General features: G+C 36.7%; 2 protein-coding genes across 2 annotated transcripts in view; both read right to left on the reverse strand.

Moving 5' to 3' along the window:
* LOC129500367 (zinc finger protein 850-like) overlaps positions 1 to 19812 on the reverse strand; it is a 103721-nt gene extending 83909 nt beyond the window's left edge. The window contains 1 exon segment of the mRNA XM_055310746.1: positions 19739 to 19812. Within this exon segment, the coding sequence (XP_055166721.1) occupies positions 19739 to 19771 (33 nt within the window). The 5' untranslated portion in view covers positions 19772 to 19812.
* Positions 461 to 19815, reverse strand: LOC129500349 (zinc finger protein 345). The gene is made up of 2 exons (XM_055310714.1): positions 19739 to 19815; positions 461 to 3180 (listed from the first exon to the last, which is right to left on the reverse strand). The coding sequence occupies exon 2, from the start codon at positions 3099 to 3101 to the stop codon at positions 1662 to 1664; it is 1440 nt and encodes a 479-aa protein (XP_055166689.1). The 5' UTR covers positions 3102 to 3180; positions 19739 to 19815; the 3' UTR covers positions 461 to 1661.
* Positions 19816 to 22246: the final 2431 nt, after the last annotated feature.

A 22246-nucleotide genomic window follows, 5' to 3' on the forward strand; every position in this document is an offset into this window, starting at 1 on the left:
CAGCTTATTACTCAATGCGGGTGAGACTCCTCTCAGGTCCCTTAGCTTATGGTGTTAGATCCCACGAGAACCACAGAGGCACTTCTACTTGTTAATTGTGGGGGGCCAAATGAAGGTGGGCATCTTATGCTGCCATGATGCTGAGGTCATTCCTCAAAACTCAAATTTCTATGGAGAATTTTTATTCTCACCTCGGTATGAATTTTGCCTTCTTACACTTTATCATTTTATATTTTTCTTTACGATGAATTATCTCTTGTCAATAGGAAATAAATGTTGGTCAAACTTTCTTATACTAATTTACATAAGTGTCTTTTTTCCCATTATAATGTCTTTGATGTTCAATAAAACATGAATACTAGTTAAAAGCTTTTCCATAAATAACAAAATTGAAAAGATGATAATGACGAAGGCTAACACTAAGCAAGTTTTATTATGTGATAGGCACAACTGTAGAATCCACATAACAAGCCTCTGAAGTGAGCTGATTATGCTTACATTACCAAAAGCACATTATATAAGCATATAAAAGGAGCTGGAAGAATAAGTAAGTTGGTTAATTTTGGGGAAATAACTGGGGTCATAAATGTTGGTCAAGGGAAGCAGAGCTTACAGATTATAGCACAAATCGTTAAAAGCCAGAAGAGACCCCATACATTTTTTCTGAAATGGACAATAAAAAATAAAGAAGACACATTCAAAAGGGGCCATTAAGGTAACTCTTTATAATGGCAGAATTCTCAATATTTGACAAAAATAGGTGTTTGAAAAAGACAGGTGAATAGTTTCAAGCCAATAGAAGAGTAACAACATATTTACAAAGAATTAAAGGCTGGTTATAGTATAGCATAATCACACTTTCTTTCAAAAACAATGACATAGTCTTAAAGGGTTTACTACAAAAGTTTGACAATGATTGTCTATGATTGGTATGATTACAGATAACTATTTTTTGTTCATATCTACATTAATATAGAGAGGAACTGTTTTGTAAAAAGAGTATAAACTTTATAAAAGTAAAACAATCTTCCAAAACAAAAGATACAGATCCATAAGATATTAAAGGATACTTAAAATAGTAGCTTAACACAAACAAAATGGAACACAGATACAAACACATATATGCAAATTTAGAAAACAAAGACTGACCTGCTTTATATGTATAAAAATATAACTTACTGTTTACCATCAAACAGGCAATAAAAAATACAAAAATAGATATGGCTATTAAATAAATGGCATTCAAAATGAGAAACAGGGAGAAGGGCAAATTTAGACTCAATAAATAATTTAAAATAATTTTGAGATGGATCAATAAACAAAAGTAGCAGGGACAGCCCCCAATTGAATTTTTCAATGTTTAAAATAAAGGCAAAATACAATACACAATCTTTTAATTTTAATATTAACAAGTATGAATTTTCCAAAATAATGAAAGAATGAATACAGATAAAGATCTTAAGAGTAGTTTTTCTTTTCCTGTATAAAATTCTCTCAGACTAAGTGGTAAAGCATAAATAAGGCGTTTGTACCTTACTTACATTTGTAGTGACTCTCACTAGTATGAATTTTCTTACGTGTCCTGTGTCCTTCCTTAACCACATAATTCTAATTTAGAAAGTTTCTTTTTTTTTAACTTAGAAAGTTTCTAATTCACAGAACTACTCACCAGTATGACTTCTTTTATGTTGATGAATTTCTGAGCCCCTCCCCAAAGCCTTTCCACATTCCTTACATTCATAAAGTTTCTCACCAGTATGAATTTTCTGATGTTGAGTAAGGCTTGAGCCAGAACCAAAATTCTTCCCACATTCCTTACATTCATAGAGTTTTTCACCAGTGTGTATTCTCTGGTGCCGATTAAGAGCTGAACCACTACTGAAGGACTTTCCACATTCTTTACATTCATATGGTTTTTCACCAGTATGAATTAGTTGGTGTTGGATAAGTTTTGAGCCACTACCAAAGGCCTTGCCACATTCTTTACATTCATAAGGTTTCTCACCAGTATGAATTCGCTGATGTTGAGTAAGGTCTGAACCACTACTAAAGGCTTTCCCACATTCCTTACACTCATAGGGTTTCTCACCAGTGTGCATTCTTTGATGCTGAATAAGTTTTGAACCACTTCTAAAGGCCTTCTCACATTCCTTACACTCATAGGGCTTCTCACCAGTGTGAATTCTCTGATGTTGTGTGAGATCTGAGCCACTATTAAAAGCCTTCCCACATTCCTTACATACATAAGGTTTCTCACCAGTGTGGATTCTTTGATGTCGAGTAAGAGCTGATCCAAAACTAAAAGCCTTCCCACATTCATTACATATATATGGTTTTTCACCAGTATGAATTCTCTGATGCCGAGTAAGGGCTGAACCACTACTAAAGGCCATTCCACATGCTTTACATTCATAAGGTTTCTCACCGGTATGAATCCTTCGATGTTGAGTAAGGTTTGAACCACTGCCAAAGGCCTTCCCACAATCCTTACATTCATAAGGTTTCTCACCTGTGTGAATTCTGTGATGCCGAGTAAGGGCTGATTCAAAACTAAAGGACTTTCCACATTCCTTACACTCATAAGGCTTTTCACCACTGTGAATTATCTGATGTCGAATAAGGCCTGATCCAAAACTAAAAGCTTTCCCGCATTCTTTACATTCATATGGTTTCTCACCAGTATGAATTCTTTGATGATGAGTAAGGTTTGAGCCACTACCAAAGGCCTTTCCACATTCGCTACATTCATAAGGTTTCTCACCAGTATGAATTCTTTGATGATAAGCAAGATTTGCACCACTACCAAAGGCCTTGCCACATTCTTTACATTCATAAGGTTTCTCACCAGTATGAATTCGCTGATGTCGAATAAGGACCGATACAAAACTAAAATCCTTCCCACATTCCTTACATTCAAGGAGTTTCTCATCAGTATGTATTCTCTGATGCTGGGTATTGAAAGTGGGCATGTCTTCAGAAGTAAATATCATTTGACTGAAATGTCCTTCCTGAGATTCCTGTTTTCTCTCAAACTGGCTTTTACATTCCCAATCACCTCTGAAACTTGAACACTCAATGCTGTTTTTTATAAGTCTTTCCATTATCTCTCATCAGGATGATTCTATTCCATAAATATCCTTTTTCAGAAATAATTTCTTGGTCTCAACCTTGATTCACAGTCTGAAAGAAAATATAAAAGCAAACATTCACTTTTTTTGTGTTCTGGGAGGAAAAAAAACTTTTATAATAGAAATGAAAAGACTTAACTGAAACTAATTTTCATAAAAAAATTAGTGGTTTATACAGTTCTCAAATATGATTGGGCAATTTGACAAATAGATAAGGAAAGTAAAAAGAAGTCACACTGGAAGGCCAAGGAGATATTTAGGAAAACAGATTAGTCAGTTATTCCTAAATAGTGATTTAACTAAAAATCCCCTTTAAACATGGGGAACTTGATATATATAAAGATGCCTAAGCTCTACCTCAATCTGGTGTCATATACATTTTAAAATGAGGGTAATTACTATTTAACCCATTTCTTAGGGGTTTTTGGAGCATTAAGAAACCACAACTAGAAGGAAAAATCTAGGATAAATAATTAATTGCATATCAACATAAATTGCATGTAATCTGAAGGAAATAGAAGATATGGCAGTGTTCTGATGAAAATTAACGTGATGAATGAGCAATGCAAAAGGAAGAATCTACTGTGGTAAGAATGTGGCTTATTTATGCCACATAATCCATAAAAATTTGATAAAATCCATATTTGTCTAGGAAGTCTATGAGGCTAATCTTGGGAGAACAAAATAGGGGACTCAGCAAAAGCTACTATAATTGAGAATCTAGTTTTAAAGTCTGAAAGAAGGGAAGAGCAGATAGAGGTAATGTGATACTATTGGCAGATTGCAAGGATGCAGATCGACAAGTATTCTGAACTCCAGCTCTAATGATTACTGAATGATTCTGAGATAACACATAATATATTTATGTAGTTTTATAAAGTAGCTGCACAGTGTTCAGTAGCTATTATTTTGAAAGACTTACTTGCCAAAAAAAGGGACTAGGAAAAGGAATAAACTTAAAGACATCAATTAAGTCCCTGAGCAAATACATCAAGCGCCAAAGGTGAAAACATCTGAGCTCCATTCTCATAACACTCATACAGTAAGTTTGTTTGGGGTAAGCCTAAATAAGTCCTGAAATTGTTCTTTCCATCTCCACTGTCAATAGATGATCCAGGACAAAATGATCTTCGATTTGAAATAAAAGCAATATTTTATCTAGTTGTCTGCCTTTCCAGTTTTCTACCTTTAGCAGCCAGAGTGATATTTCAGCCTGGCACTATTCTGTTCAAAAGGCCTCAAGGGGGGATCCCTGGGTGGCGCAGCGGTTTGGTGCCTGCCTTTGGCCCAGGGTGCAATCCTGGAGACCAGGGATCGAATCCCACATCGGGCTCCCGGTGCATGGAGCCTGCTTCTCCCTCTGCCTGTGTCTCTGCCCCTCTCTCTCTCTCTGTATGACTATCGTAAATAAATAAATAAAAAATTAAAAAAAAAAAAACAACAAAAGGCCTCAAGGGTTCTCCACTGTCCTTGGGATAAGACCTGTACTCCTCACCTTGGCGATTTAATAATAATTATTATTATATATTATTAATATTTAATAATAAATATCTTAATAATTCATCAGTAATCTTCCTCCTGCCTGCATCTCCAACCTGATACTTCTCTCCCCTCAATAATAAGTTACAGCTACACTAGTCTTCTCAGTGCTTCAAATGCACTAACTGTAATGCTTCCCGGCATGCATACCCAAAATGGTTTCATCTACCCTACATATTTGTCCATACTCACTCTCCACTACCCTCTCTTGGCCTTACCAGTTCTTGGGCATTGTTTAGGTCTCTGCTAAGTGGCATATCCTAATAAAGATCTTTTCTGAATATCCAATCTTAATTATGCACATCTCACCATTATCTCTCAAGTATTTTCCCCCACCTTTTTCCCCCCATTCTTTGTATTTTGTTTGGGTAATGGTTGATTACACATTTGTCTCCTACAATCACAAATTTCATATGTGAAAGTTTGCTTAATGTCTGTCTGCTACAGTGGAGCCAACCTTCAGGAAGGAATAATAACCAATGTCTGTTACTTTAATCACCTTAAACTCTGGCACATGCAAAAAGACCAAAATACATTTAATGAATGCCTAATGTAATAAATTAGTTTCAAAATTCATTGTCCTTAAAAATAAACTTCTGAAAACAAGATTTCTCTAGAAATACACTTTCTCTCAAGGAGGACAAGTGGATCACATGCAGTTTTTCTTGCCCTTTTAAAAGCTTCACTAAAACCAATGAAATGGATGTTTAAAAAAGGCAAAGAGAGTTAAAGAGGTGATAGCAGCAACAAAGCTTTTCAAGTTGGGAAGCATGAAGATAAAAGATGACTAACTTAGCAAACCAAAGAATGGTGAAACTTAACTCAAAAAATAAGGAAAACCCAGAGGAGGAGGATTTATCCTGCAGAACCCCCAGAAAGGTTTAAGAAATGGGGGCACTACATACCTATGGAGGTTTACCAGTTATCATACAAAAAGTTAGGTCAGGTTCATAGTGTCCACTCTAAAATACAGAAAGGCAAAAAATCATCACATATTTAAGGAAAATGTATAACTAAAAAAATGATTAAATGAACAAACCCCAAAGAACTTAGAAGAGAAACTACATAAGAAAAAAAAATCTCAGAAACCACCATCAATATCCTAAGGGGGTCACAAGAAATTATTTCACATGATAGGAAAATAGGACAACCTAAAAAGAATGAGAGAAAAAAAAGAATCTTAGGAAATGAAAATATAAAGTGGGAATAAAAATAAACAATTACAAAGGTTAAAGAATAAATGAAAGACATTTCTTTAAAAAGTACAGCAAGGGGACACCTGGGTGGTTCAGTGGTTGAACATCTGCCTTTGGCTCAGGGCTTGATCCTGGGGTCCTGGGATCAAGTCCCACATCACGCTCCCTGCATGGAGCCTGCTTCTCCCTCTGCCTGTGTCTCTGCCTCTCTCTCTCTCTCTCTGTCTCTCATGAATAAATAAATAAAATCTTTATTTAAAAAAGTACAGCAAGATACGGAAATGGAAAATGAATGAAAATTGGAAGGTCATGCAAGGCAGCTCAGTATCTAATGGAAAGAGATCATTTTTAAAAGTGTGCTAAGCATCTGCCAAGTCAGGCAGTGTGCTAGAAGGAATGAAGAAACCAGAAAAATCATCATTTTGAAAACAGCAATCTAATTATTGACTCAGGAAAAGATTCTCAGTAAATTCTAAAACTAGAAAGTGAATAGCTGTTGAGTTAAAGGATATTTACTGTTCTCACAGTATCATTCTACAGACTATTTACTAATTATAAAGGGAAAAATATACCTTTACACTGGGAAGATTTAGTATTCACCACCTTTAACCTTAATTTATAAAACTGGGCATCATGAATGGTGCAACAACCTATGCCTCCCAATGTAATAGAATAAAAGCTACACCATCCTGTCATCTATATAGTATGCTTACTAAATACTTACACTGAATCTAAGCCTTCAATTTCCATGAGAAAGCCATCAGACAAATGGAGGTTGTTGAGACCATCTATAAGACAACTGTCCTGAATTGTCTAAAACATTCAGTGTCATATTAAACAAACAATGAAAGTCTGTTCTAGATTAAAAGAGACTAAAGGGACTGGATCCTAGATCAAGCAAGTGACCAAGCAAATAAACAAAAAACATTACATCAGCTAAAAGAACATTTTTGGGAACCATTGGAAATACTTGAATATGAAATGTTGGAGGTGATATTAATGAGTTAATATAAATTTTCATAGATTTGCTATGTCACTGTTGTTATTCGGAAAATGCACAGAGTGCCTGAGTGGCTCGTGGTTGAGTGCCTGCCTTCCACCCAGGGTGTGATCCTGGAGTCCAGGGACTGAGTCCCGCATTGGGCTCCCTGCATGGAGCCTGCTTCCCCCTCTGCCTGTGTCTCTGTGCCTCTCATGAATAAATAAATCTTTAAAGAAAAGAAAATACAAGCTAAAAGTATTAAAGGTAAAATGTCCAGATATTCTCAACTTATTTTCAAATGATTCCAGGGCAAAAAAGACAAAAAAAAAAGTGTGTGTGTGTGTGTGTGCACGTGTGTGTTTAGACACATAAAGCAAATGTGGCAAAATATGAACAATAGGCAATTTCAAGTGATGACTATATAATATACACTGGAATGTTCTTTCAATTTTGCTGTATATCAGAAAATTTTCAGAAATTACAGGTTGTTTTAGAAAGTAGCATTTAAGAAACTCTCCATACCTGAAGGACATGAATCTCCACATTTAATGGATTCACTTGATAGCATAAAAAATTAAAATGACTGGGGTATCTGGGTGAGTGGCTCAGTTGGTTGGACATCTGCCTTCAGCTTGGGTCATTGTCCCAGGATCCTGGGATAAGCCCCACGTTGGGCTTTCTGCTCAGTGGGGAGTCTGCTGCTCCCTCTACCCCATAACCCCCTGCTGGTGCTCTCTCTCAAATAAATTAATAAGATCTTAAAAAAAAGAATAAAAATGATTCACCCTAAGATGTATTTTACATTAGGTTCTAGGACACTAGAAACAAAGAAAAGACCATAAAAGGCTCCAAAGAGTAAAAACAGGGCATAAATAAAAGAGCAGGAATGAAAATGGCTTTAGAGTTCTTAATAATATTTTAAGCCAGAAGTCATAGCTACAAAGTTCTAAAGAAAAGTAATTTCGGGCAGCCAGGGTGGCTCAGCGGTTTAGCGCTGCCTTCAGCCCAGGGTGTGGCCCTGGAGACCTGGGATCGAGTCCCATGTCGGGCTCCCTGCGTGGAGCCTGCTTCTCCCTCTGCCTGTGTCTCTGCCTCTGTGTGTGTGTGTGTCTCTGATGAATAAACAAATAAAATCTTTTTTTTTAAAGTAATTTGATGTAGAATTCCTGTCCTGCAAAAGAACCAATGTACTGGTTGAAAAAGCCCTTATCAGATCTCACAAGTTCAACACATTTATCCATTCTTACATGCCACATATATAAAATACCAATATTTTGAAAAGATTTTATTTATTTGAGAGACCGAACTCACATAAGCCGGGGCGGGGAGGGATAGAGGAAGAGGGAAAAGCAAACTCCCCACTGAGCAGGAAGTCCAACATGGGGCACGATCCCAGGACTCTGGGATCATGACCTGAGCTGAAGGCAGACACTTAATTGACTGAGCCACCCAGGCACCCCAAAAAAACAATTTTGATAATTTGAAGTTTTCTTGGAGTAAACCAAGAAACAAGAAGGCATGAAATCTAAGAAATAACAACTCAACACAGAAGAGCGCAGAATTCAAAAAGGCAAAATTTGGAATAATAGTAGACAGAGAAGGACAAAGGATTGAAGGAGTGTGGTCTAAACATAGGAAACTGACAGAATTCCCAGAAATTTTTTTTCTGAAAGACTCTGAGTATGAATTAGTGATATTATATGAACAATGAGGCATAACCCTCACTTAAAAAACAGGCAAAAAAAAACAGGCAATATTAATTACATAGAAAATAAAGTTGTAGAACAAGGCAAACATGACTCACACCTCAGTTATAAATAAATCCATGACAATGAGTAAAGAAAGGAGCCTTAGAATGGAGAAGATATTTATAAAATATTTATCAAAAATCTAGTACCCAAAATATAAAGATCTTTTTCAAATCATTAATAAAAAGCTAAATAATCCAAGAGAAAAGGAACCACTAAATAAATAAGATATCTGTTACGTTATAAACAATTTATCTGGTCTGTGTCCCAGGTTTCTAGATCATAGTTTCTAAAACTCTTGGAATTTCCCAAGTGATAGAAGTGTCTTTGTCATTGGATCACACTTGAGTTTTGCTAATGAGGTAACTCATGGTGTGACTGTATAGGTAGCTTCAGGCTTAGAGATGGTCACCAGAAAGAATGAACCTACCCAACCTCTGGAAGAAGGAAGTGAAACTGGAGATTGAGTTCAATCATTAAGCCAGGGATAAATCATTTACGCCACATAATGGAACCCCAATAAAAAGTCTGGACGCTGAAGCTCAGTAGAACTTTCTGGTTGATGAACACATTGATGAACCAGAAAGGTAATGTACCCTTAATTTCACAAGGAAATTCTACAGAAACTGTACTTGGATTCCTTTCCAACTTTATGTATCTCTTTATTTTGCTATTCCTGATTTGTATCTTTATTATTTACTATAAAGTTTTAATTTTGAGTATAGTGCTTTCCTGAATTCTAAGAGTCATTCTAGTAAATTATTAAATTTGGCAAGGACAGTCATGGGGACTTTCTTCCCAAACAGATTTGGTCTAAAGTAGAGTGAGATAAACAGTTAAAACCTGTGGAGTCTGACACTAACTCAGGGTGGTTAGTGACAGAATTCAACTGCAATAACCATTTGGGGTTAAAACAGAATAACATCCCACATGCATGGACTGGAAGATTTAGTGTTAAAAGATGGCAAAACTTAAAGCAATCTGCAGAGTCAATGTAACCTCTATCAAAATTTCAATGGTCTTTCTGGAGAAATGAAAAACAATATTACAAAAGAAAAACAAACTATGACAATTACTTCCCCATTTTGAAACTTACTAACAAAAAGTTACAGTAATCAAAATATTGCAATACTGACACAAGGTTAGACATATAGACTAATGCGATAGAACTGAGAATCTAGAAATAAACTTAAACATCTATGACCAATTGATTTTCAACAAGGATGACAAGTCTATTCAGTGGGGAAAGAAACATTTCTTTAACAAATGGTGCTAGGAAAACTGGATAAACATATGCAAAAGAATGAAGTCAAACCCTCAATCTCACTTCATATGAAAAATTAACATGAAAGTGGATCCAATTTCTTACTCTACACACAAAAATAACCTCAAAATGGATTAAGGACCTAATGTGAGACCTGAAACCAGAAAACCTCAGAACAGAGCACAAGCAGTTATTTCCCCAACATCAGTCACAGCAACATTTTTCATGATGCTTGTCTCCTGAAACAAGGAAAATAAAGGAAAAATAAACTACATCAAAATACAAAGGTTCTGCACAGCAAAGGAAACAATCAACAGAACTAAAAGACAACCTATTGAATGGAAGAAGATATTTTCAAATGATATATTCAATAAAGGGCTAGAATCCAAAATATATAAAGAATATACACAATTCAACACCTCAAAACCAAATAATCCAATTAAGAAATGGGCAAAACCCATGAACAGGTATTTCTCCAGAGACGACTCACAGATGGCCAACAAACACATGAAGAGATGCTCAACATCACTTATTATCAGGGAAATGCAAGTAGAAACCACAATGAAATAGCACCTCTTACCTGTCAGAATGACTAAAATCAGTAACAAAGAAACAAGTATTGGTGATGATGTGGAGAAAAAGGAACCTTCCAGCACTGTTGGTGGGAATGCAAACTATTGCAGACACTGTGGAAAATAATATGGAGATTCCTCTAAAAAAATTAAAAGTAGAATGACCATATATATGATCCAGTAATTCTGCTACTGGTATTTAACCAAAGAATATGAAAACACTAATTCAAAAAGATATATGTACCCCTATATTTAACACAGCATTATTTACAATAGCCAAATTATAGAAGCAACCCAAATGTCCATAAATAGATGAAGGGATAAAGATGTGGTATATATATTCAATGGAATATTACTCAGCCATAAAAAAGAATAAAATCTTACCATTTGCAACAACATGGATGGATCTAGAGGGTACAATGCTAAGTAAAATAAGTCAAAGACAAGTATCATATGATTTCACTCATATGTAGAATTTCAGAAACAAAACAAAGAAAGAAAAAAGAGACAAAAAAAGACTAAAATACACAGAATAAACTGGTGGTTATCAGGGGAGATGTCAGTAGGGGGATGGCTGAAATAGGTGAAAGGGATTAGCAGTACACTATTGTGATAAGCAATGAATAATGTATAGAATTGCTGAATCATTATGTTGTATACCTGAAACTAATATAACACTGTATATTAATTGTATTAGAATTAAAAAAAATTAAAGCCCTTTTTCATAAAAATTGGCTTAACAATTAAAAAATTAGCTGAAAATGGATCAATAGCTTAAATATAAGAGCTAACTCATTAATTTTTTTCTTTTTTTTAAAAGATTTTATTTATTTGAGAGAAAAAGAGAATGCAAGAGAGAGAGAATACAAGCAGAGTAGAGGGGGCAGACAGAGAAAGGGAAGCTCCCCAGTGAGCAGGGAGCCCAACATGGGACTTGATTAGCATTATGACCTAAGCTGAAGGCAGATACTTAACCAACAGAGCCACCCAGGTGCCTCATATAAAACTCTTTCAAGAAAACAGGGATTTATAAATCTTTATGACCTTGGAATTGGCAATATATTCTTAGATTTGACACCAAAAATATAAGTAATAAAAAATACATTTTAAATCATCAAAGTTAAAGGTTTTGTGCTTCAAATGGGTAAGGGTGCTTTATGGGGTGAAGAAAAGTTTGAAACTAGAGAGAGCTGGTGTATGCACAACATTGCAAAGATAGGTTAAATACCATAGAATTTACACTACTACAACTGAACTGTACATTCTAATATTAGAATAGATTAACTATTGGGGTGCCTGGGTGTCTCAGTTAAGCGTCTGCCTGCAGTTCAGGGCATGATCCCAGGGTCCTGAGATTGAGACCCTTGTCAGACTCCCTGCTCAGTAGGGGGCCTGCTTCTCTCTCTCCTCTCACTCTCTCTCTCTCTCTCTCTGTCAAATAAATAAAATCTTAAGAAAATAAAAATAAAATGGTTAACTATTATATGAATTCAAATAAGAAAAATTTTTGAAAAAAAGCCAAAAGAAAATCAGAACAGAAATATGTTGTTTCATTAGTAATATATTATAAATTAAAACTGTAATGACAGATCACTATACATAAGTCAGATAGATAAAAAGCATAAGGATTTCAAATATTGGCAAAGATGTAAAGCAGTACACATAAACATACCCTTTTCGAAACAGAATCTCATAGAACCACTCTGAAACTGTTTAGTATTATCTAGGTTAATATACATATTCCTATGATTCAGCAATTGCACTCCTGGGAAAAACACATCCTAGAATGTTCATAGCAACAGTTTTTATTAAGAGCAAATAGTTGAAAACCCAAAAATACACAAAATATATATATTGGGTAAAGTATGATAAAGTCATACAGCTATTGAAATGAAATAGCATATAGATATATGTGTATGTGTATATGTTGTTTAAGTAAGAATCATAGTACATGTACAGCACGATTTAGCAAGACAAATCTTGTCTTTTCTTAGTACAACTGAAAAGTTTGAGAACATTCAAGAAAACTGCCTTTCCCTAAGTGAGAATAAACTTCCATTTTGTCCATGATATGTTAGCTAATTTTATTTTTTATATCTTTCCTGGAGATTTCAATCCAAACTATCTTGGTTAAGATCATTAGCTCTAAAGTCTGACAAACTCAGCTTTCAATCCAGGTCCTAAAATCTAGGACCTAACACTTATGTCTTTGGGTAAATTATTTGTCCCACTAAAACTTAGTTTTCTCCTCTATAGAATATTGGTAAAAAAAATTATCAGTTTCTAACGTATATATTGTGCCTTGAACATAATAAAGCTCAAGAAATGCCATTTTTATTTATCAATTATCCCTATCTTATTATGCTAGTTATTTTGTGTAAGTCCACAAAATTCTAATAAAAAGTACTCTGTTAGACACTTCATCCAGTGAACCGTCAGATAACCTATTACTTTTTTCCTCCTGATTCTCTAATACAGTTGTATTAGAATTTCGTTTTAAGTCTTACCATTTTAAGATATCACAACTTTATAAAATGATTTAACATATATGATAAGCATACCAATGTTGGGGAGGGAAGTGTTACATTCTTCATTTATGTTCAAAATCTACTTATGATTTGAGAAATAGACACATAAATTCCGCCGTAGGTAAGTCATCTTTCCTGGATGTCTCTAAACTCCTTTTTCTGACTGCACCAAAAGCCAAAACTTGTTATAAATAATTAAATTACAACAGTGGCTACCTTTGGGTACTTTGGATAGACACCTGGGATTGGGGACTGTGGTCACATGAGCCCCTCCATAACATATAAAGTATAAGAAAAAATATATGATTATGATTTAACTAAAACTAAAATTTAAGGGATCCCTGGGTGGCTGGATCCTGGTGCGCAGCGGTTTAGCGCCTGCCTTTGGCCCAGAGCGCGATCCTGGAGACCCAGGATCGAATCCCACATCGGGCTCCCGGTGCATGGAGCCTGCTTCTCCCTCTGCCTATGTCTCTGCCTCTCTCTCTCTCTCTCTCTGTGACTATCATAAATAAATAAGAATTAAAAAAAAACTAAAATTTAAAAAGGAAAACACTAGCATTCAGGATAAGGACATACTTATTTACAAAGGCAATAGTCTATAAGCAAACCATATTCAACACAGAAGGGCTTGATTAAAATGGTAACACGAGGGATGCCTGGGTGGCTCAGCAGTTGGCTACCTGCCTTCAGCCCAGGTCATGACCCCAGGATCTGGGATCCAGTCCTGCATTGGGCTCCCTGTGAGGAGCCTGCTTGTATCTCTGCATGTGTCTGCCTCTCTGTGTGTGTGTGTGTCTCTCATGAATATGTAAATAAATCTAAAAAAAATGGTAACACTATGAGACCATTATAACTCATGGTGAATATAAATGTGAACAAACATGACAGCTGTTCATTATGTATTTTGGCATGATAAAGATGAGTTACAAGTCAGTGGCCATAGTATGATCACATTAAAGAAAGAATTCTAAGCATTTGCTCTAACAATTTGACAGCAGTCTTTAATTGATAGGACTACAGATGACCTTTGTCTTTTATTTCTGCTTCTCTTTATTTTCTAAATTTGTTATTAATAAGAATTATTTTGTAATGAAAGGAACAGAGAATACAGCTATTATCAGAAAAAAGTGACATATTTGATCAGGTATTCAAAAACTTGTAAAAGGAAATTATCTAAACATGGCACAGGTACAAGCACAGAGACATAAATTCTTTAAAAATTTAATAGATAATACAGCCTATTTAAATAACATAATACCAAGTAAATAGTGCAAAGTAATGGAAAAGGAAATAAGTTATTACTGGATAAAAGATACTGGAACAATACTGAGTAAATGAAAAAAATTGAATTTAGATCCCCAATACACAGTAAAACAAATCTAAAATGGATTAAAAGTTATCTATATAACGGGAACCCTGGGTGGCTCAGCGGTTTAGCACCTGCCTTTGGCCCAGGGCATGATCCTAGAGTCCCGGGATCGAGTCCCACATCAGGCTCCCTGCACAGACCCCGCTTCTCCCTCTGCCTGTGTCTCTGCCTGTGTCTCTTTGTGTGTCTCTCATGAATAAATAAAATCTTAAAAAAAAAGTTATATTATATATATATATGTATATACATACACACACACACACACACACACACACACACACACAGAGTCCTGGCGCCCAATGATTTACAAAGCATTTGGGGAGCAAAATTTGCCTAGAAGATCCTTTGGGGAACAAGGCTGGACATATGTTCCCTGATTTTAAAGTATATTATTGTTTTGATATAGTAATCAAAATAGTATGGTATTAGTATAAAAATAGACACACATTCAGTGGAACAGAATAGATACCTAGAAATAAACATACACACCACAAACCCAGAAATAAACTATGGTCAATTAATTTCAACAAAGGAGCCAAAAATACACAAAAGGGAAAGGACAATCTCTTTAAAAAATGGTATTGAAAAAACTAGACAGCCACATGCAAAAGAATAAAACTAGATTATTATCTTACACCATACAAAAAAATAACTCAAAATGGATTAAAGACTTGAATGTAAAACCTGAAACTGTAAACAACTAGAAGAAAACAGAGGCTGTTAGCTACTTGACATTGGTCTTAGATATGATTTTTTAGATATAACTCCACAAACAAAGGCAAAAAAGCAAAAATAAACAAATACACTATATCAAACTTAAAAGCTTCTGAATAGCAATGGAAATCATCAACAAAATAAAAAGGCAACCTACTGAAATGAGTATTTGCAAATCATATACCTGATAAGGGGGTATATGACAATATCTAAAATATATAAAGAATACAACTCAACAGCAAATAAATATTCTTATTTTTAAAATGGGCAGAGGTTTTGAACAGATATTGCTCCAAAGAAGGACATAAGGGTCAACAGGTATGTGAAATGATGCTCAACATTACTATCAGAGAAATGCAAATCAAAACTACAATGAGATATCATCTTATGACTATTAGAGTGGCTATTACCAAAAAGACAAGAAATAATGTGTTGAGAAGGATATGGAGAAAAGGGAACCCTTGTGCCCTGCTGACAGGAATGTAAATTGGTGCAGCCACTATGGAAAACAGTATGGAGGTTCCTCAAAAAATTAAAAATAGGATTACCGTATGATCCAGCAATTCCCCTTCTGAGTATTTTTCCAAAGAAAATGAAAACACAAATTCAGAAAGATATATGCACCCCCATGTTCACTGCAGCACTGTTTATAATAGCTAAGATACAGCAACAATCTGAATAACCAATGATAAATGAATAAAGATTATTGGAATATTATTCAGTCATAAAAAAGAATGAAATCTTGCCATCTGGGATCCCTGGGTGGCGCAGCGGTTTGGCGCCTGCCTTTGGCCCAGGGCGCGATCCTGGAGACCCCAGATCGAATCCCACGTCGGGCTCCGGGTGCATGGAGCCTGCTTCTCCCTCTGCCTGTGTCTCTGTGTCTCTGCCTCTCTCTCTCTCTCTCTCACACTATCATAAATAAATAAAAATTAAAAAAAAAAGAAATCTTGCCATCTGTGACAACTTGGGTAGACCTTGAAGGCATTACGCCAAGTGAAGTAAGTCAGACAAAAACAAATACCTACCATATTCTTTCATTTATATATGAAATTTAAGCAAACAAAAACCAAGCTCATAGAAACAGAGAACAGACTTGTAGTTGCCAGAGACTGGGAGTGGGGGTGTGAAATGGATAAAGGGGTTCAAAAGGTACAAACTTCCAGTTATAAAACAAATAAGTCAGGGGGAGTTAATAATACTGCATTGCATATTTGAAAGTTGCTAACAGACTAAATCCTAAAAATCCTCATCACAAGAAAAAATTATGAATGGTGATGGATATTAATTGTGATGGACTTACTGTGGGGTCATTTCAAAATATACACAAATATCAATTCATTATCTTGTACTTATGAAACTAATATAATGTTACATGTCAATTACACCTCAATTTAAAAAATTCTTTTGGGAATCACCAAAGATCTTTAGATGATTGCTTTATACTGTAATTGATATAGAGGTCCTAAAAATGAGAAGTAGCAGAGAAGAGAGCTAACATTTATTGAACTTCTGATGTGTACCAAGTGTTCTACATATATCTTATTTCGTTCTCAACATTAAGTGAGAATAAGAACCTCTCATTTACAGTATAAACAGCTACAGGTGGTGCAGCTAAGCTCAAAAGCCACATATGATACTAGAACCTATGCTTTTCACACCATGTTAGAGAGACTAGCATAGGTAAAATAATCTGAGAGATGATTTTTTTTTTCTGAAGAAGCCAATATTTAAACTAAACAGTTGGGCGGCCCGGGGGGCTCAGCGGTTTAGCGCCGCCTTCAGCCCATGGTGTGATCCTGGAGACCCAGGATCCAGTCCGACCTCAGGCTCCCTGCATGGAGCCTGCTTCTCCCTCTGCCTGTGTCTCTGCCTCTCTCTCTCTCTCTCTCTCTCTCTCTCTCTCTCGTGTCGCTCATTAATAAATAAATAAATAATCTTTTTTAAAAAAGTAAAATTCTCAAGAGTAACATATTACTGACTTTTTAAAAAAATAAATAAATAAACAAACTAAACAGTTAACGAGAATAAATGGCAAAGATGCAGAAGCAGAAACCACCTGACAAAGGACAATGGAGGGCAGAGGGAAGAGGAAAAGGCAAATAAAAAAGAAATATAATAAGGAGAGAACAGTAAAGGTACCATAAAAAGCAGAACTGGCTGGACCAGAATGTTATTAAAATAAAAATATTAGACAATAGATAGCTACATCTGTATCTAAGGCTATACCTATTTTTTAAAAGATTTTAAGTAATTTCTACACCCAAAGTGGGGCTTGAACTCACAACCCCCAAGATCAAGAGGTGCTCTCTCCACTGACTGAGCCAGTCAGGCATCCCCTACCCAACTTTTATATCCTCACTTCCAAAAATGTATTTGAGGGGGCTAAGAATTAAGGAAAAAAATTTTTAATCATACACAATGGTCATAGGTAATAGGTACTCAATATCATTAACCCAGGCAAAAATTACTATGATTGATCATTATTTGAAGTGCTTACATTACTGGCAATCAACGCAAAAGGAAAACACTAATACAATGGGTTATATGGTTCCTATTGGCCTAGAACTATTTACAGGAGATAAGCAAGAACTTGTTGAGAAACCTTACGAAGACCTAGAACAACCGAGAGGTTTATGTTATTACAAGGATCCCAAATTTCTACTCACACAATTACAGATACAATGCAATTCAACCTAAATTACAAAAGATGCTTGAATGAAACCAAGCTATTTCAAAAAATTTATATGGAAATGTAGAGGAACACAAACAGCGAAGATACTCTTCAGGAACAAGAGGTAAGAGGACTTGCTCCAAATATTATAAAATCACAGTGAATAAGATAGCATGATATTGCTGCAAGGAGAGAAAAACAGAGCAATGGAACAGAATATAATGTCCAGAAATAGATGTAGATATATATGATCACTTGATTTTTTACTAAAATAGCCACTGCAGATCAGTGTAAGAAAGATAAACTTTTCAATAAATGATACTGGAACAACCGGATACCCACATGGGGGATAAAATGAAATTACATCACTGCCTACAGAAATCAATTCCTGGTAGTGTAAAGACCTATACGTTAAAGCCAAAGACTAGAAAACTTTCAGAAGAGAACATAAGAAAATCTTCATTACCTCAAGGTAGCAGAAAATTTCTTAAACAAACACTAACCACTGAAAAAGATTTCATTACATTTAAATCTCGAACCTCTGTTCATCAAAAGTCACCAGAATGAAAAACCAAGCCAGAGCAGAAGAAAATATTTAGTCATCATTATTCAGAAGATAAATACACACACACATTAATCAGAGAAAACCCAATTAAAAATTGGAATAACATTTGAACAAGCATTTTATAAAAGAGGACATCTGGTTGGGCAAGAATTGTGTTGTTTCATTGCTAATCAAGGAAATATCAATTAAATATGTGATTAATAACATTAGACATCCACCAAATTGGCAAAAATTTAAAAGTATGACAATGCCAAGGGCTGGCATGGATGTGGAACAAAAAGAACCTTTACAAACTACTCATACAAGTAAAAAACTTGCACAGTGTCTTTAGAGAACAGTTTGACATGCTCTAGTAAAACTGAAGACGTACAAATTCCATCCCTCAGCAATTTAATCATAATTTTAGCATATCAGCTAAATAAATGCAAACACACATGTGCCAAAATATGTGTACAAGATATTCATAGTCACATTGCTTGTAACAGCCAAAAACTAGAAGCAGGTCATGTATCCATGAAAGGTAGAATGGATAAATAGTAAATTGTGATGCCATCATACAAGATAATATATGTACAGCAACGGGGAAAAAATGAACTGTAGTTAGAGGAAACATGAATGAAGGTCTTATTTTTTACTAAAAAAAAGACATAAAAGAATGTCTATTCATACAAAGAGAAAACACAAACTAAACCTATATGATTTTGGAATTCATACACTAAAGTTCTAATGAAAGGCAAAGAAATGATCACAGTGGTCATCACCAGAGGAACACAATTATTTGTGACTGCTTAATGGGACATCAGAGGTTTCTTTAGAAATGATTGTATTTTATATCTTAGGTACTCCCTATGTGAGTCTTTATAATTATGTATGAAATGGCACATATGACTAGGTTATGCCATTTCTGTTCCTAATTTGGGAGGAGAAAAAAAGCCACAGGCATTCAAATAAACATGCGCTTCTAAAAATGTTTCAAATATTAAATCATGTGGGAAAATACTTGAATACAATTTTGTGTAAAAATGCAGGCTATAATGGTAAATGCTGAATGAATTCAATCTTCAAAATTCACATTTTATTATATAAAACAGAACAGGATCACATTTTGTACATAAAACAGAAAATACAAAAAAGTATTGGCTTTAACTGGGAATTGAAATTTTCTTCAAAAGACACACTTTTGAAATTATTTTAAATAGTCATTTTACTTTTACAAGTAGGAAGAAATAGTATTTAAAAAAAAGAAGCATAAAGGAAAATTAAACCATTGACAAATTAGTAAGAGAAAATCAGGTGGCCCTGAAGACTTAGGGTTTGCAGCCAATCACATTTTATCAAAGTGGAAATTCCAGGGATCAAGTCACCTAACGGGCAAGAATTTTCAAGCGGAGAAAAGCAAGTCAAGTCTTGACAAAGAAAAGGGGATTTCAGGAAACAAGGGGAAATGACAAACTACCTTGCTGGAGCCTTGTACATGTTCCACAGCCATTCTTCACTCCACTCTGGAAGCCTCTGTGCAAGCAAAGCAGAGCTGGGGAAGAAGAAAAGAGTCAGGAAACATCAGGTTCTTCTGGGACCCCAGGTCAACCAACCTCCCGCCACCTTTAAATGTTAAGTCAGGCAAGGCTAGGACGTCCTGTACAAGAGCAGGGTCACTGCAGTTCTGGGCAGAAATCTGTCCCTGAGCTCACAGAGGTCCCCTGGGAGCAGAGCGCTGGAGTCACAAAGACAGACAAAGGCGCCCCACAACTACAGTGCTATACGGACAGAGTCTCACAAACTCGCACCATGGGGACGCAGGCACCCCAAACCTAAACACAACCGGCTGCACATGGTCACACAGGCATACACACCACAGGAACGGGCACAGTCACAATCGCAGTCATAGGCACCCCACACACTCACATTCCCACGGCCACACTTCACGGGGACACAGTGACAACAACGAACTGACACGCATCCTACACCAATAATATCACAAATACATAACAGCATGGGTAAACACAATCACAGACCTCACAGTCAAGGCATCCCGCACTCACGGTTCAGCAAATGGTCATAAACACACACGCACCAAGAAGACACCCGGTTTTACAACGGCGGTCAAAGAACGCTACGCTAGCAAACACCCGGTCACACAATTAAACCTCATCACACCTGAACAATCACACCCGCAAATCCAGACCTCCTCCCCGCCCTCACAGTTCCGTACACGCTCTCACTGACACAGAGACACAGTCACATTTAGACACACACCCTCTTCACAATCTCCCCTGCTCCGCTGGCTCCGCCACACAGCCCGCACAGGCCAGAGGTCCTAGACACGCCGGCCCCAACCCCGGGTTCCCGGCCACCTCACCTATGCTTCCTTCGGGAGGGTCAGCACCCCTCTACTCAGCTTGGAACGGGTCGAACGCGGCAGCTCCTACGGCGCCCGGAGGTCGTTTGCCCCAACCCGCCAGAAGATCCCGCCCACTCCTCAGGAGAAGGTATAGTTCTCGCGAGAGGGAGTACTGAGCCTAGAGGCCTCTGGGAGATGTAGTACAGCTGTAGTAGGGACATTGTTAAAAAGCTGTCTTCTGGGTATCTCCACTGGTGCGTGGCAAGGAGCCTGGACCCAGCCAGAATTGCGCCTTCTGGCCGAGCCGCGCACTGGAGGTTCCCGCGAGTGTCAGCTAACTAGGAGTCCTTCGACCAAACTGTGCTCAGGCTCCTCTGAGCCTCCTCTTGACTAGGTCTCATTCTTGACCTGCTGACTATAGTTCAGCAAGAGTCCCCCTGCTCTTGATATTTAACCAAGCTCCTCTTAGTAATTTCTATTCACTGACTCCCTCACCCTGCCCATTGGCTATAAATCCAAGCTACTGTTATATACTGAGCTGAGTTCAGCCTCTCTTCTCCATTGCCACAGTCTTTAAGAAAGTCTTCCTTACCTATTTAACTTGCCTAGAAAAGTTTTTCGTTGACATAGCCCCCAGTGCGGCTCTCTCAGGCTTTGACCACTCACTCTGCAACATACTGGGCCCTCCTGGGAAATGCAGTCTTGGACTTTGCCAAAGGCCAGATGGACCAGGCCAAGGTAAATTGCATCCGCTAGGCACTGAGGTGAGGCCTGGTCTCACTTTAAGTGCCCTGGAGGGTGCTCGGAATTCTGTTTTTCCCTGGAAATACAAAAGCGCTCTTGAGGCAGGCTGTTGAGGACCTTGTCAGAAGAACCAACCCAAATGTGGACCTGAGCATCTGTGACCAAATCAGCCTGGGGAGTTTCAAAGAGAGGAATCTTCAAGCCCAGTCATATATGTGAAAGTGGACAGAGGAGGTCCCGTGTAAGACAGTAGTGAGATTATATGTGTGACTGGTTCGGGGAAAGGACAGTTGAGTGAAAGAAAAACTGCAGGTGGGTAAAATTGGTGAGTGTGACAGAGTGGTAGAATGAAAATTATGTGTGGCTTTGTGAGGCTGGAGGGTCATATCATGGGGATGTGTGGTTGAGGTAATTGTGTACAGCTGGTAGGGCAAGAGTGTCTGGATCCCTGCAGGTATGGATCTGAGTATGTGTGTGATCACATGAATGTGGGTCATCTCAGTATGGGTGCCTGAGGAATCTGAATCCTGCAAGCCTTATTTCCTCTTCAAACTGATAATAAGGGTATATCTTCCTGGAGCTTCTATTTTAAGAGGGAAAGGTACATTTTAATTTATACAATAAATAACCTGTTATTTTTACATGAACTCTTAAGGTTCCAACCATTTGTTCTGGAATAGAAAAACAAATCAGTACGACATTTTAACAAGGTATACTTTGCTCTATATAGGAGTATTTGTTTTGTCCACTGTCTTGCCCCCATTTACTTTTTTCTGTTCTCTTGGAGTCATTGATAGAACAAATATTTGGAGATGTAATTGTTCAATTCAACCAGAAGTATCAACCACAATTAAAAGATGTTCAGAGGAAGCTGTACAG

The sequence above is a fragment of the Nyctereutes procyonoides genome, unplaced genomic scaffold (genome assembly GCF_905146905.1).
Source record: "Nyctereutes procyonoides isolate TBG_1078 unplaced genomic scaffold, NYPRO_anot_genome, whole genome shotgun sequence".
In the NCBI taxonomy this organism is placed as follows: domain Eukaryota; kingdom Metazoa; phylum Chordata; class Mammalia; order Carnivora; family Canidae; genus Nyctereutes; species Nyctereutes procyonoides.

What these genes read in the sequence shown, in the direction of transcription:
- LOC129500349 (XM_055310714.1), bottom strand. Translation starts at nt 3,101, where the DNA reads ATGGAAAGACTTATAAAAAACAGCATTGAGTGTTCAAGTTTCAGAGGT.